This window comes from Nicotiana tabacum, chromosome 8 (genome assembly GCF_000715075.1).
Source record: "Nicotiana tabacum cultivar K326 chromosome 8, ASM71507v2, whole genome shotgun sequence".
Lineage (NCBI taxonomy): Eukaryota > Viridiplantae > Streptophyta > Magnoliopsida > Solanales > Solanaceae > Nicotiana > Nicotiana tabacum.
This window is the reverse complement of record NC_134087.1, coordinates 73552772-73568860: the sequence shown is the minus strand read 5'-3', so window position 1 is coordinate 73568860 and position 16089 is coordinate 73552772. Positions and strand designations below refer to the sequence as shown.

Sequence of the window (16089 nt, the reverse complement as noted above, 5' to 3'; positions counted from 1 at the left end):
AGTGGTATCTCATCTTCCATTTCTAATCATTATCATCTATACCAAAATCTTCCTGCAATTGTTCATAGTCTATATTATTATCAGGTAATGTTTCAGGAATATTTAGAGAGGTATTTAAATTACCTACCAGATGCTGAACCTGAAGTACTACCTCTTTTTTTATTTCCCCGATTAGTAACCTTGTTACAAACTCTTTTTGCAGCATTAAACATATTGTAAAAATTTAACTACTAGCAACAAAACAAATAAATATGCAAGTAAAATAGTAAATAAGAGAAAGCGTTGGAGGGAGTGCACCGAATTCGACAATAAATTGAGCACTTGATGATTCCGCAACTCAAATGTTACCACGAATAAACGTCAATTCTTTCAATTTTGAAGTTCAATTGTTCAAACTTCAAAAAATAAGTATTACGATAAATTAAATTCCAAAAAAAATAGCCAAATAGTTGATTGCACTTTAATAGGTGAAGAATGAAGATTGAAGAATGAGAGAATATGAGAATTGAGAGATGAGTGAAAAAATGAGGAAGAGGGGGGGTATTTATAGATTTTGAAAGGGGGTTAATTTAAAAAAAAATAAAAAAATTGGGCTATTTGTGCAATTCACCCGTTGGGCAACGACCATTTTCTGAAATGGACCGTTGCCAACGGTCAGATCTGGCCCAAATTAAAAAAAATTAAGATTTTTTTTACTGTTAAACCGGGCCGGGCCGGGCCGGTTAACCGGTTTACGAGTACTGTTCACCTAACGGGTTGGACCGGTCCGGGTAACCGTATTTTAATGGTAAACGGACCAACCCGCTTGTCCCCCCTAACCCAGCCCAACCCAACCCCCTTTAACCGGTTCGGGCCGGTCCGGAATCGGGTTGACCCGGCCCGTTTAACACCCCTAGATGAAACTTGATTGCAACAAAGTCTAATTTGAGTTATTAACCTTCATGTTGCGCCGAACATCACCTTTGCCCCTAGTCCTTCTTCACAAATCACTAGCTCCACGTTGACAGAGAAAAATAATACAAAAATATGATACTTTTTTGGTCTTTAACTTGTAACCTCCGCTTCTCCCATGAGCTAAGGGTGGGTATCGGTCAATTCGATTTGATTATGAATATTATCGGTTCGAGGTATCAGTTATTGATTTATAAATACGCTAAATCATTAACCAAACCGATAAGATATAGATTATCGGTATCGATTAGTTGGTTATCGATAGTTATCGGTTAGGATTATCGATCGTTATCAGTTCGGTTATCAATAGTTATCAGTTCGATTATCGATTTACCCGATAAGAATAACAATATAATAATTTTATTATAAAAATCATAATCATACTGTTAAGAGAGATGAAATAAATTTTTATTCTTAAGAAAAGAGGGATTAGATTTCAACTTTAGATTTTATTTTTTTATTTTTTTTTGCATGTGAAAATCCCAAATGAATGTGTTGCTCCCAAACGCACACGCAAGTATACATGGTCGACAAGTAATATAATGATAAGTTGAGTGTCAAACCCACAGAGACTTGTACAAACCACTCACTAAATCACTAAAATTGTTATTCAATCCAGATAAAATCAAAGTCCAGTAATATGATTATATTATACTACGATTCTAAATAATAACTAAATTATCAAGTAACAAGTTGATTGTTGTGTATTCAGTAGAGACAAGTATTTCAGAGCTGTGATCGATTCACCATTAGTATTGTGTTCTAATTAACTCTCCCTTTCATATAATTCACTCATGGTTGCTAATTAGTCGATAAATGCTCTCATAGCCTTCTCCCGAAGTACTACTCACCTATTCTCAATAGATTAACGCCTATATTCCTATGAAATCAATCTATTAAGAACGCATTAAGATTACGATATTTAATTAAGCACGGTGACTAGGTATATTCCTATCCTAACCATAAATCCGCTCCCCCTAAGAGTTAAGATCATGCTCTCTTCAATTCTTCTCTAATCTAAACACAGCTTTCCCAAGCATAGCATAGATAGTAAATAGAACCTAACTGCTGGCCAAACAATTAAGCAATTAAACATAAAATTGAAGAAACAACCATATATTAGTGAATTATAATCAAGGTCAAGCTAATATCAAACAACAATATTCATGGCTAAATCACAACCCCAGAACAATGGGTGTTTAGCCACTCATGTTGTAATCAAACAATTGCATAATTGTTGAATCCATTGGAAATACTAGAAAAAGTGAAGAAAACTGAGAATTCTCCACTTCCTCACGATCCGGTGTGTATTTTTCCTCCAAAGTGGCGTCCCCCTTCAAAAATAGGTTTAGTCTTGCTTTTATACGTGTTGGGTAGGTCTAGGGCCGAAATAACCTTGTCCCCGATGAATTTAGAGAAAATTCACGTCACTGGCACCCTGGCTAGAGCCAGGCGCCCTCCACGACGCTCCAATATTTTTAGCTACTATTTTTGGCGCCACAGGTGACGCCCAAATTCGCAAGTTTCCCGGTTTCATTCGTTTTGGCTCAAATCTTGCGCGTTTCGCCCTCAATTGCTCCCGAATCATTCCTACACATAAAAACACTTCAAATTAATATAAATCATAACATTTAACATCCCAAATTCACAAAAAAAAGAGTAAAATATGAGGCGATATACATAGAAATATATGTACTTTAAGCTAAACATCAACACCCCACACTTAGACTCTTGTTCGTCCTCGAGCAACGGGACAATCTATTACCCTCCAACTACGTACAAGTATCAATTATAGAGGAGCACTTTAACTTTTAACCACACACTTTACCCTTGACTGTGATCAATACCGGCGCACAAGCATGAACACACAACCTATTTGTCACCACCCAACCTTAAAAGCCGACTTGTAACCACTAAGCACCCTTAATTCATGCACTTACCCAACAAGAAAATTTACAACATTACCAATCATTCATGAGATCATGTGCCCTCACCAACAAACAAAAGAGTGAATATAGACTAGTCCACACATTCAAATATGTTTTTGAACATAATTTAAGGAAATCACACAATTGAACCAAATTCACTAACTCTCACAAAGAGTTCATGTGCATCCCGTGATCGTACCATAAGCTTGCCCGTAGTGTATATTTTTACTAATTTAAGCTAGTCAAATCTAGGATCAATTAGGACTTTAAGGTCGTAATGTAGGCTAAGGGACGAGTATGATACATTTAGAGATAATGACTAACCCTCCTAAGCACTTTAATACACTACATTGACAATTCAAGCACATATTCTTCTCAACCAATTCACTTGCCACACACCATATGCAACATAGCCCTCTTTTCAATTAAGCACTTCTATAATTCCACTAGCACAATCGATAAGAATTGGAGGTGTGTGTTTTTCTACATTATTTGAACTATCATATTTTTCTTTTCTTGCAATTTTTTTTCTTTTTTTTTTCTTTTCACACACTCCATACATTAAGGTTTATTGGCTAGTGTCTTTTGATTTCAACTTTAGTGCACCAACGGGCCCTTCCATGGTTCCACCCAAAAGCTACTTCCCAATCTCTAACCTTACTTCTTTTAGCGACTAAGTGCCTTAGGAGGTAAATGTTCAAGCAATATCAAATTAAGAACAAAATAGGGGTATGACTTGTAATGTGGTTGCCAAAGAAAAGGTCTATAGGCTCAAAGGAGCTAGCAACGGAAAATTTTATTTTTATGTGACAAGCATCCATGATCAAGCAAGAAAATGCCTACGTCATCTCCTAGATTAGCACAACCTACAATTTCGCTTCAATTAACACACGGGGTAAGTTCTAGACTACACAGGATAGCACGGAAAATCACAAATCCTCGCACACACGTTGCACATGACTCAATCAAGACGGTTCTGTTCAATTTTCATGTCAAGCAAGCACATATAATTGAGAAATTTAAGCAATATTGCACTATGTGGCATACAAGTCAAACGACTGAGGCAAGGCATCACAAAATAGGTTATTTACTCTACTTAGGCTTCACAATTCAAACCAAATACATAGGAAAACAAAATGTATGTCCTAGCCTAATGTTCCAGCATCAACCATGTCAATGAGTATCTCAGAGCGACTCAGTTTCTTCCTAACTATTCCTAAAAAAAAGTACCCGGTTCGAGCTACACCCTTGGAAAAGAACCGGCGCCCAAAGAAAAATCAAGGGATACTACTTAACTATCCTAAAAAAACTTTTTGGTATTTTTAATCGAACTTTATCCCTTAAGAAAATTGTCCAAAAGATCCATCGTCGGGAAAAATCTGAACTTTTTCTAATTTTTTTTCTTTTTCTTTTCGTTTTTTTATATATATTTTTTAACCTAGACTATGTCTACTGCGAGTTCTAAAAGAAAACTAAATAAAAAAATAGTTTTATACAATTACACTTCAGAAAGTAGTTTCCCCATCCCACACTTATATTATACATAGTCCTCGATGCATGATCATAGAGAAATATTAAAACAAGGGTGAGAAATACTCCCTGAGACCCTCTCAGGCCTAGCTCGGACATGATCCTCAATATTAAGGGTCGGGACAACCCCACACTTAAGCTCAAACATGCTCCTCAACTTCAACTTTGGGTACTCAGACTTCCCCTAGCTACTCTGCAAAATAAAAACAACACAAAACTTGACACTAAAAAAATAATCAATAAATAAAAGATATACAGGTTGGGTTGCCTCCCAACAAGCGCCTTATTTATAGTCGTGGCACGACTCTGCTACTCTGCTCAGGCTGGACGCTTTCTCTTCTTCTTTCTCCCATGAAGTCTAGCCTTTTTGCACGCTCTCGAAAGGTCTCCTCTTTCATCTCTGGCTCTTTTCTCAATCATCTTTACACATTCAGCTGGAAACACCACCTCCTCTAACTCAGTTGTCCCATCTGGATCACTATAATTCACATGCTGACTCTGCTATATTCCCTTCAATTCGACCACAGTAATCATGCACAAGCCCTCATAATGCTTAGGGAGCTTAAGTGCCTTGTACACATTAAAAGTGACCTCCTCATCGTCAACTCTCATTTTTAACTTCCCTGCCCTCACATCAATAATTGCCCCACCAGTAGCTAAGAATGGTCGCCCCAAAATAATGGGCACTTCCTCATCTGCCTCGTAATCAAGAACAATAAAATCAGCAGGAAGAATAAACTTTCCCACTCGAACTAACACATCCTCAATAATTTCTTCTAGCATGACTAGTGACCTATCTGCTAACTGTAAAGTGATTGTAGTAGGTCTAAGCACCCCCAATCCGAGTTGCTTGAACAAAGAGGATGGCATCAAATTTATACTAGCCCCTAAATCACACAGGGCTCTACCAACTTCTTGTTTTCCAAGAGACAAAGGAATTGTGAAACTCCTAGGATCCTTCAACTTAGGAGGAAGTTTACTCTGAACTCTGGCACTGCACTCTTCAGTAAGTGCAACTGTTTCGAACTCTGTATGTCTTCGTTTGTTTGCCACAATATCTCTGAGATACCTTGCATACTTAGGCACTTCCTGCAAAATTTCCACCAAAGGCAAATTCACACTCACTTGGCTCAAAATATCTAGGAATTTGCAGTCTTTATGGAAACGAAGGTGGAGGCCTAGTCTCAATTACTGGATCGGATCCTTTATCATCTTTCTCATTCCCCTCAACTGGCTTGGGAACTAATTCTCCTTCAAGATGAGTTGTATTCTTCTTTTTCTTTGGAACCTCTTCTAATGCTCTTCCATTTCGCAAGGTAACCGCATTGACTTGATCTTTAGGATTGGGCTCCGTATCACTAGGAAGAGCCCCTATTGGTCTGGTATTTTGGGCTTTGGAAAGTTGGCCCACCTGATGCTCCAAATTTCTCAATGTTGCGGCTTGAGCCTACTGATCAGCCATTATTTTCTGATTGAAAGTTTGTTGATCTGCTATTAATTTTTGATTGAAAGTTTGTTGATCTGCTATTAATTTCTGATTGAGGGCTTGCTGGTCGGCCATCAATTTCTTCATCATCTCCTCAAGGCTAGCTTGTTGTTCAGCCTGAGGTGGTCTGGATTGTTGTTGAGGTGCTTGAGGCCGGTATTGATTCTGATTGCCTTGATTTCCACCCCAGGAGAAGTTTGGGTGAATCCTCCAATTGGGGTTGTAAGTGTCCCCATACTGATTTGTTTGGCCTCGATTTGCATTACCCACAAAATATACAGACTCTGGATTTGCTGGGCATAGATTGCTCATGTGACCCTCTCTACATACCTCACAAAATATTTGAACTTGTTGCACTGGCTGGGCTTGTTGCTTGTTAATGATCATGGTCATTTGATTGACTTGGTTGGTCAGCGTGAAGACTTGTGCTGATAATGCTGAAACAACATCTAATTCAAGAACCCCTGGTGATTTTTGTACCATGTTCCTACCCATCTCTCCTTGCCAATCCGGATTGCTTTTGGAGAATTTGTTCAATAATGCATAAATTTCATCAAAACTTTTCTCCAATACTTGACCTCCAGCTGTAGCATCTACTACAATTTTTGTTTGGGGATGGAGCCCTTCTATGAAAGCGTGAACTAACACTCCATTCGTCTGATTGTGATGAGGACAGTCTCTGAGTAGCCCCTTGAACCTTTCCCAAGCCGAATATAAAGATTCTCCTACTTTCTGTTTGAAGGCGACTATCTCACTTCTAATTTTTACAGTTTTGCCTGAAGGGAAAAACCTTGCTAGAAATTTTCTTGCCAAATAATTCCATGATGTAATGGAATTAGCTGGTTCTACCTTTAGCCATCACTTAGTTTCGCCCAACAGAGAGAATGGAAAAAGTGTGAGCCTCACATAATCTGGAGTGATCCCGTTAGTGATATAAGTATCACTAATCTCTAAGAACTTCAGAATATGCTGTTGTGGATCCTCGTGTGGAAGACCCATAAACTGCCCGTTTGCATGAAGTAGCTGGATCATGCTCTGTTTAAGCTCAAAGTGCCCGGTGATTCTGGGCTTCACTATGCTGGAGGTAACATCAGCAATCCTGGGCATTGCTACATCCTGAACAGCCATATGTTGCTCCTCTGCCATGTTCACAGGAAATTGAATGAGTGCTTGAATATTGTTTGTATCCCTTGCTTCCCTCAACCTCCTGTGAAATGTTTTCTCAGGTTCGGGGTCAAAGCCGTTGAGTCTGTCCTGGCTTCTGACCCTACGCATTCAATCAAAGTTTCTGAGATTAGAGCAACAATCAAGTAACGTTAGACTAGACGAAATAAACAATTAAAGCAAAAACTAGAAAGTAGTTTATATTCAAGTCCCCGACAACGGCGCCAAAAACTTGTTGCTCCCAAACGCACACGCAAGTATACGTGGTCGACAAGTAATATAATGATAAGTTGAGTGTCGAACCCACAGAGACTTGTATAAACCACTCACTAAATCACTAAACTTGTTATTCAATCCAACTAAAATCAAAGTCCAGTAATATGATTATATTATACTACGATTCTAAATAATAACTAAATTATCAAGTAACGAGTTGATTGTTGTGTATTCAGTAGAGACAAGTATTCCAGGGTTGTGATCGATTCACCATTCGTATTGTGTTCTAATTAACTCTCCCTTTTATATAATTCACTCATGGTTGCTAATTAATCGATAAATGCTCTCATAGCCTTCTCCCGAAGTACTACTCACCTATTCTCAATAGATTAACGCTTATATTCCTATGAAATCAATCTATTAAGAATGCATTAAGATTACGATATTTAATTAAGCACGGTGACTAGGTATATTCCTATCCTAACCACAAATCCGCTCCCCCTAAGGGTTAAGATCATGCACTCTTCAATTCTTCTCTAATCTAAACGCAGCTTTCCCAAGCATAACATAGATAGTAAATAGAACATAACTGTTGGCCAGACAATTAAGTAATTAAACATAAAATTGAAGAAACAATAATATATTAGTGAATTATAATCAAGGTCAAGCTAATATCAAACAACAATATTCGTGGCTAAATCACAACCCCAGAACAATGGGTGTTTAGCCACTCATGATGTAATCAAACAATTGCATAAGTGTTGAATCAATTGGAAATACCAGAAAAGATGAAGAAAACTGAGAATTCTCCGCTTCCTCACGATCCCATGTGTATTTTTCCTCCAAAGTGGCGTCCCTCCCTTCAAAAATAGGTTTAGTCTTGCTTTTATATGTGTTGGGTAGATCTAGGGCCGAAATAACCTTGTCCCGGGCGAATTTGGAGAAAATTCATGTCACTGGCACCCTGGCTAGCGCCAGTCGCCCTCCACGGCGCTCCAATATTTTTAGCTACTATTTTTGGCGCCACAGGTAGGGCTAGGCGCCACCTGTGGCGCCCAAATTCGCAAGGTTTCCCGGTTTCGTTCGTTTTGGCTCAAATATTGCGCGTTTCGCCCCCAATTACTCCCGAATCATTCCTACACATAAAAATACTTCAAATTAATATAAATCATAGCATTTAACATCCCAAATTCATGAAACAAAAGTAAAATATGAGGCGATATACATAGAATATATATGCTTTAAGCTAAACATCAGAATGATTTTAATTTTCAAATATGTTAGTAGGAGTAACTAATAATACATTCAACAAACTAATCTTACTAACTACAAAAAAATGATAAAAACCTAATCTTATAAATGCTAAAGAATCAGCGGAAAAAAAAAACTAAAAATCTGAAAAATAAATTCTTTAAAACGTTAAAACTAAAATATATGAACCAAAAAATAAAGATGAGAAATTCATAAAGTTTAAAGAAACCAAGCCTTGAGGTGACTTTATATACTTAATGGTATAGTGATAATTTTGATAAAACTTATTGAGTTATCGGTTAAACCGTTAATAAACTTGGGCAAATCGAGACCCAAACTGATAACTCAATAGTCAAATAATATTAAACTGTTACCGAACCATTAACTCAATACCCGATATCGATAACTCAATAGTATTTTTTTCGATTCGAGCTATCGATTTTACCTGATATATACCTAGCCTTACCATGATCAGAACTTTTAAGTCAAAAGTTAAAATTGTTGCTCATAAGGCAAGCGAAGAGTAACACTGTAAAATACAAAGTACGAAATTTTGTCTATGAAACAAACGGGGACAAAAAATTAAGACCACCCCAAACATAATGCGGCTGTACTACAAATTTTTTAATAGAACAATTTATGTAATTCTTGTTCTTTCCTTTCTTCAGTGAGTTGAACAACGAGGAAATGGTTTAGAGTAATGCACATGCTCACTCTTGAATGCAGAGTTTTAATAGAATTCAAAGGTTGACGAGGCATAAAGTTTGTTTCCTGTCTAACAAACATTTAAAAATTTGCTTCTCAATAATTTAACAACTAAAAGCATAACACCTGATAGATACAAAACAAAAACTTCCTTCAATAAAAACTTCAGCTCTAGAGCTGAAGTTCGACAGTTCCAAAATAAAAACTTCAGCTGAAGTTCGCCAGTTACAAAACAAAAACTTCAGCTCTAGAGCTGAAATTCGAAAGTTACAAAATAAAAACTTCAGCTCTAGAGCTGAAGTTCGCGAATTACAAAAACAAAAACTTCAGCTCTAGAGCAGAAGTTCGCCAATTACAAAACAAAAACTTGAGCTGAAATTCACCAGTTACAAAACAAAAACTTCACCTCTAGAGCTGAACTTCAGGCCCGGCTACTAGAATGCTGAAGTTTTGCGTGATTGCCTTTGCTACTTCAGCCCCGTATGCTGAAGTTATGCGAAAAAGTGGGTACACTTGTAATTTTTTTTGCAAAGCGGACACAAGTTAAAACGTGACACAAAAAGCGGGTATAGATGTAAATGCCCCCAAATAAATAGGGGAGAAATTAAAAAATAGCCAAATTTACAAGTGTTCATTCAAAAATAGTCACAGTTTCAAAAGTAATCAAAATTTAATCACTTTTCATGGAAAGATAAATCTGAACGAAAATACTGTTCAAAATCCGGAAAAATACTCCAGCATAAAATACTGGAGTTCCAGTATATTATATTGGACTCCATTATAGTTCCAGTCTAATATACTGGAGTTCCAGTATAATATACCGGTCTAGTGTAATATACTCGAGCCAGCAAAGTATACCGGTCCAATATAATATGCTTTAAGTTTATACACAGTTGCACGAACTCCGATATATTATACTGGACCGATCTTTGTTGCAGCAAAATAGTGGCTATTTTTCAATGACTTGATAAATACTGATTATTTTTGAATGACCCGGTCCCAACTGACTAGTCCATGCTATTTTAACAATACATAGACCCAAATTTGAACTCCACTCACTTTCAATTTCTCGCCAATATTACGCTGCCGCTGTCTTCCTCTGTTGCCTCCTCTTCATCTCCTTCTGCCGCAAGTCCCTCGTTTTAGGAATCAAATTGTATGTTGCTCTTTCTCTGTCTCTCGATATTTTTCTTTATGCATTTTTACAATGATTTTTAACGATAAAATGCAAATCTTTATTAATTTTTGGATTATACTGCCGTGTTTGTTCCCATTGCTTAACAAAGCTTATAACTACTTCCATGTGATTTTTAAAAATAAATGTTTGTTCTTATTTGCTTTCTGTGTGATAATGGATATACTAAATTGAGTTTGAGTAGTAATGATAAATTTTCTAAAAATTTAAATACGTAACTAATTTTACAAAAATACCTTTCTTATGTGATTTTCAGTTTCACGTAGAGTTGATGACTCACTTAAAGCCTGAAACCCTATATTTTCTTATCCGCTTTGAAAGAATAGGAGAAAATGGAGGGCTATATGGAGGATAGTAGAGTGTTGTTATCTCAATTGAAGCAGCAAGATAATGACCTAAGGCTCAAAAGAAGGTAACTTTTTATTTTTATCTTCAGATCTTAACTTAACTCTTAGTTTAAAATGTAATACAATGCTGCGGTCGATTTTTTTTTTTTTTGGGATGCCGATGGTGTCTGGGCCAAGCTTGCACGCACCTCGACTATCCCATCGGTTACCTGCTACCTCCCACTAGTACTGTTGTTAGGTAACTCTGTCCACCAAGACTTGGGACATATGGGAAGAAATCACCTGGTGCTTATGCCTCCATTGTGATTCGAACCTGAGACCTCATGGTTCTTAACCCACTTCATTGACCTAGATTCAGATACTGTTAGCACATTGATGAACTTTGCCAATTGATAATTGTAACTTTCGTTTTGCTTAATACTCCCTCTTTCTCATTTTATATAATTGTGGTTTACTGGTTTTATAAGAGATTATCATGGAAGAAAATATTCAAGTAAGAATTGAAAAATTAGTTTGATAGACAAAACATTATAAAGTATGTATAGTTTCTTAATATTTGCGCAGCCTTTGTTCAGTTTTACAAGTGAAATAAAATTTCTTATAAAAAGAAGTTGAATAAATAAATGAATTCGATGTAAGTTTGTGTAGAAATAAGACGGTGTCAAACACTTTAGGACGTTCAAAATGGGAAGACTGTTGTATTGTATTAAATGAGATGGAGGCCGTAATTTTCTTTGTGTCAGTAATGTACGAAGTGTTTATTGGAAATGGGAATAATCGATTTTGAGTATTATGTTAGAAATAAGAAATTAATTTCGCAGGTGGTTAATGGACTTGCATTTATCGGAACGAGAGCGAAAAAAGATGGAAAGACTCAAACCTCACGCTGATATGTGAGAACCTTCTTTTGTCTTTAAATTTTCTATATCTTTTTGTAAAACTCTTCTTTTCCACTTCTTGGATTATGTATGTCCTAGTTAGTAATAGTATCTCTCCCTAGAAAAGGCATGTTAGTCGTTGCACTGCTTTCATATTATTGAATATTTGCAAAATTGACTGTTCAAATGAATGCACAGATATTGGGATGCAATTGTCTGTGAATTTCATTATAGTTTTCAGGACTATCCTTTTACGAAATTTCTTCTTCTTTTATTAGCTTTGGGTAAGTTAGGGAAGTCGTGTTAAAGAACACTTACTGAGTGTTGTGATTCTTCATTTTATAGGTTTGTAGACCATAATGTAATGAATCACATTTTAATGATGGTTTATGTAGCTAATGAAATTCTGAAGCTTGATATTTGTAAATGAGATGAAAGATAATAAGTGTACATGGTCCTTATATTTAGCGTCCACAAATATGGATTGCATTTTTTTCTTAGGATAGTATTATATCAAAATGTGACAGCTCAGGCAAGTCCAAGGATAGAGATGGCAATTGGGGCGGGGCAGGGCAAACTCCTAATAGGACAGGGCAGGGGGACATTTAAATGGGGCGGGGCAGGGAAAAATCTGATTTTTGAAAATTTTTAATAGGGCAGGGCAGGGCAAAATTCGGGTTAGTATCTGGGTTGGGTAAAAAAAAGATGACCGTGTATTTTTATTCTTGGGTTGGACTACCAACATCTTGAAAACCTAAATAAAGTAGTCGCTACTGCAGGTTATGGTCTTCTCAGTGGTCCAAAACACAATTTTGCTGTTCGATTTGATTTCTCGTGTATAGGCTTTGTTTAATTCTGATTCCTTTTCATGTTAACTTGTGTCATCTGGAACTGCATTGATTATTTGAATTTACTTTAATACTATTTTGTACATATGAGCACTCACGTTTTTATCCCTTTAATTGTAGATTTCCTTCTATTTTTTATGACAGAAGAAGCACGCTGCTAGAAAAGAAATTGACTAAATTTTTTAAAAGCATACTGCAAAATACAAAGTAAAGAGAAAAAGATAAAAAAGAGTCTAAACGGGGCAGGGCGGGGCAGGGTAAAATTTTGATTAAAAGCTAAACGGGGCAGGGCAGGGCGGGTCAAAATTTTAGCGGGTCAAGGCTTGACCTGCCCCACCCTACCCTGCCCCGCCCCATTTACATCCCTATCCAAGGACAAAGGCACTTACAGAAAAATCCAATTGCAAGGATAGACTTTTGAAAAATACACAAATATACCCAAGAAAAAAACGCAAATATCAGAATTTTACAATCACTTATAATTTCAATGAAAGGTTTCCCAAGAGTTCTGATAGAACTGAAGTGAGTTGCGTTTCAATTTCTCTTAAATGCTGATTATTCCTTTCCATTGAGATGCACTAAAAGAGACTTCTGGAGATGTTTCTCCATATTGGTATATATTTTCCTTTGAAGTGCATTTCCAGCCATTAACAACTTCTCGACTGATGGGGGCCATATATCATTGGCCCCTGCCAGCATAACACAAGTGACCAGCGCACTAAAGCTCAGGGACAATGCAATAGCAAATGGTTAACAGTCTTCAGCCCCTCTGAAAAGAACACAACAGTTATTAACCATAATACTTCACAGACTATCACCAGTAAGATGTGATTCCTTAGTATCGACTATCTTCCCATGCAAAAACTACAGAATTTGATGTGATATGCATTGCCTCATGCCTTTCAAGGATCCTCAATCCTATATTCTCTTAGTGTTGATTGTAGTATGATTTGACCCAGAAAAGTGCATTAGCAGTTCCCAAGGTTGAGGGATGAAATGGACATAAGTGATGACACCCAGTCTCTTATCCAATCCTCTCCTAATGCCCCTCCACATCGAACAACTGTATAAACCATCGTTTCTTTCAGAGTTCCCTCAGAGAGTATCAACACCATATTTGTGATCAGTGACCTCCATCTACAGAATTTTTTAGTAAGTAAAGACCATCCACAGGTTACGTTCCTCGTTGCTAAACTTTGAAATCTATTTTTCAAGTGTGCTTGTTTAAACACAGAAATAGATCCAATTCGTAGGCCACACTTTGTGATATCAGTCCCCTTTTCTTTTAAAGCATTGTATTTTTTTTACGAAAGTTGTTTCCTATACTCTTTCTACATCCTGATTAAAAGCATACAGTACCTTATTATGTGGGTTGCTCTTGTTTAGGTATTTTGTTATCTGGATTCATATTGCATTAGCAATGGTTGCTTGTTGTTTTCCTAGTAAAATTTTTGCACTTCAAACTCAACGTCTACTCTTTGATTCCGTATCTGCAGGACTTTACCTGAATCATTGATTAGGGAAGATGATGTCAGTGTTCTTTTTAATGCTTGCTGATGTAATGACATTCTGCAATTCGAAGTTGATAAAACATTCCTCCGTTTATTTTTTTTAAAATCCAAATGATACTGCTTATATGTAACTTCTGAAGCAAAAGAGTTTTGAGTATACATGCACTCTTTATTTTTGGCCTGTTTCTTTGTTTGTATTGAATATTATCTGCTTTTTGTTAAACGAAGTTGCAAATTCAACCCCCCCCCCCCCACACACACACACAAAGCTGATATATTTTCTGTGTGTCTTAATTGCAGTTATATTATGAGAATATTAGAACCTCTGTTGCAAAGGCATTTGGAGTGCATAAGGATGAACGGACATGCCCTGATGCTCCAGCCATATTGCTCTTTAATTCAGCTGAGAATTTGAGATGCATATATTCCCTGCTTGATAAGATGAACAACAACGGGTTATGCTGTATTGCGGAGACAGTAACTGGCGGTTCAATTACTTTTTAGAAAATGAATTGGCAAATGAGAAGGATAATAAAGCAATGTCTTCCCAAAATTCTCCATAACCGTGATGATTCCAGTCAAAGTCGGATTAAAAGAATTTCTCAACTCCTCAGTGATCCTCAAAACTTCCATGTTAACCATGGGGTTCTTTGTTCTACCTCCGAATCCTTTCGCCGTGCTGCTATTTATGTAGTGGATAGACTTGAGGAGTTGTCTCTTCTAACTTTGAGTAAAATGCATAGAAATCTCAGGGATGTCACTGGATACATCCCTAAGATGCAATCTAAACGAATAGGGTGGAATATTGGAAATATTGGAACTCACCGACTCTAACTCCTAGATCTGCTTGCTTCTGGTTATTGTCTGATCTAAAACAAACTATGCTAGTGATCCTTATCTTAATCCTTATGATTCCACCTTTCTTTTTAGCTCTTGTTGTCAATCTTATCATTATCTTCATTTGGAGCTTCTGCATTTACATAAAGTTTCTGGCCATTAATGCAATTGGTATTGTTGCTGGATTTGAAGTAATATTCTCCAGGTGCCAGTAAGAATGCTGTTGCTGGACTTTCTCTATACGGCCTGAAAACAGTGTTGGAAGTGCATGCATAGTAGTCGAATTTTCCAATCTCCAGCAAATCGTCAGGTTTTTCGAATCTAAACTCTACAAAACATAGTGGATAATCAATCACCAATAAATTCAAGGTCCAAATATGCTCGTATTCAAATACTTAAATAAATTTCTAGTGAGCCCGGACACCACTGTTATGAAAAAAAGATTAGGTGAAGTGAGGGTTTTACCTAATTCATCTCCAGCTTTAAGCTTTACAGTTTTAGCCCAATCTTGGTAGTAAGCAGGATCAGGGGCAGGACGCCAGCCATAGCCTTCTCCAACAATGTACCTCTCTAAACTTATTGATCTCATCAATATCCCAACCACAACAAAAAGTAGCAAAATTGTAACCTGCATATTGTGTTGTTTTAAATTAGTCCCCACGTATATTCTCTTAAGTTTTTTAATCCGATTCGAAGGTATATATTGCAAGTGACAACCATTAGTGCAACTGAACTAAATACCTTTTATAAATGTTCTACTATTACTAATTTCACACATTCCGTTATTAAAGGTGTAAATGGTGAAAGTTACAACAAATGCATTTAAAAACAAATTAACTTTGCATTAATTCAAGGGATTCTTCTATCTCATTTAACAGTTGAAGTAGGCACTGAATTATAGTGAAATAGTGGAAACAAGAATGTTATGCCTTTTTTTTTTTTTTTTTTTTTCTACTTTCTAGAACCACTCAGCCAGCATGTAGAATTTTAAAAAAATATACAAATTGCAACAAAAAGAACATGGATATATGTAGAAGGAAAAGCTATTAGATTTAAATATCTTATATTACTACGAGATTACGAACGCTTTCGTTAATCATATCTATAACGTTTAGCGCTTGACATGTTGCCAAGAGATGTTCATAATAGTACGTATTGTCATCTAATTAAAATTTAGAAAATTGTATCACTTTCTGATATTCTCAACCCTTAATGTAGTATTTTATGGACAACGATAATAAA

General features: G+C 36.6%; 2 protein-coding genes, 1 long non-coding RNA gene and 1 other non-coding gene across 4 annotated transcripts; 2 read left to right on the top strand and 2 right to left on the bottom strand.

The window, feature by feature from the left end:
- Positions 1 to 4727: 4727 nt before the first annotated feature.
- On the bottom strand, positions 4728 to 7170 carry LOC107774273 (uncharacterized). Its single transcript, XM_075220421.1, has 6 exons — positions 6802 to 7170; positions 6226 to 6744; positions 5602 to 5820; positions 5479 to 5498; positions 5001 to 5358; positions 4728 to 4910 (listed from the first exon to the last, which is right to left on the bottom strand). The coding sequence occupies exons 1-6, from the start codon at positions 7168 to 7170 to the stop codon at positions 4728 to 4730; spliced, it is 1668 nt and encodes a 555-aa protein (XP_075076522.1).
- Positions 6554 to 6660, top strand: LOC142163741 (small nucleolar RNA R71). The gene has a single exon (XR_012694671.1). It is a non-coding gene; the product is annotated as a small nucleolar RNA R71 (small nucleolar RNA).
- Positions 7171 to 10290: 3120 nt separating the features above from the next.
- LOC107774283 (uncharacterized) lies at positions 10291 to 14939 on the top strand. The gene is made up of 4 exons (XR_012694072.1): positions 10291 to 10387; positions 10748 to 10838; positions 11595 to 11666; positions 14311 to 14939. It is a non-coding gene; the product is annotated as an uncharacterized LOC107774283 (long non-coding RNA).
- On the bottom strand, positions 14937 to 15481 carry LOC107774267 (early nodulin-like protein 3). Its single transcript, XM_016593763.1, has 2 exons — positions 15313 to 15481; positions 14937 to 15175 (listed from the first exon to the last, which is right to left on the bottom strand). Exons 1-2 carry the CDS (start codon positions 15479 to 15481, stop codon positions 14937 to 14939), a joined length of 408 nt encoding a protein of 135 aa, XP_016449249.1.
- Between the last annotated feature and the right edge of the window lie 608 nt (positions 15482 to 16089).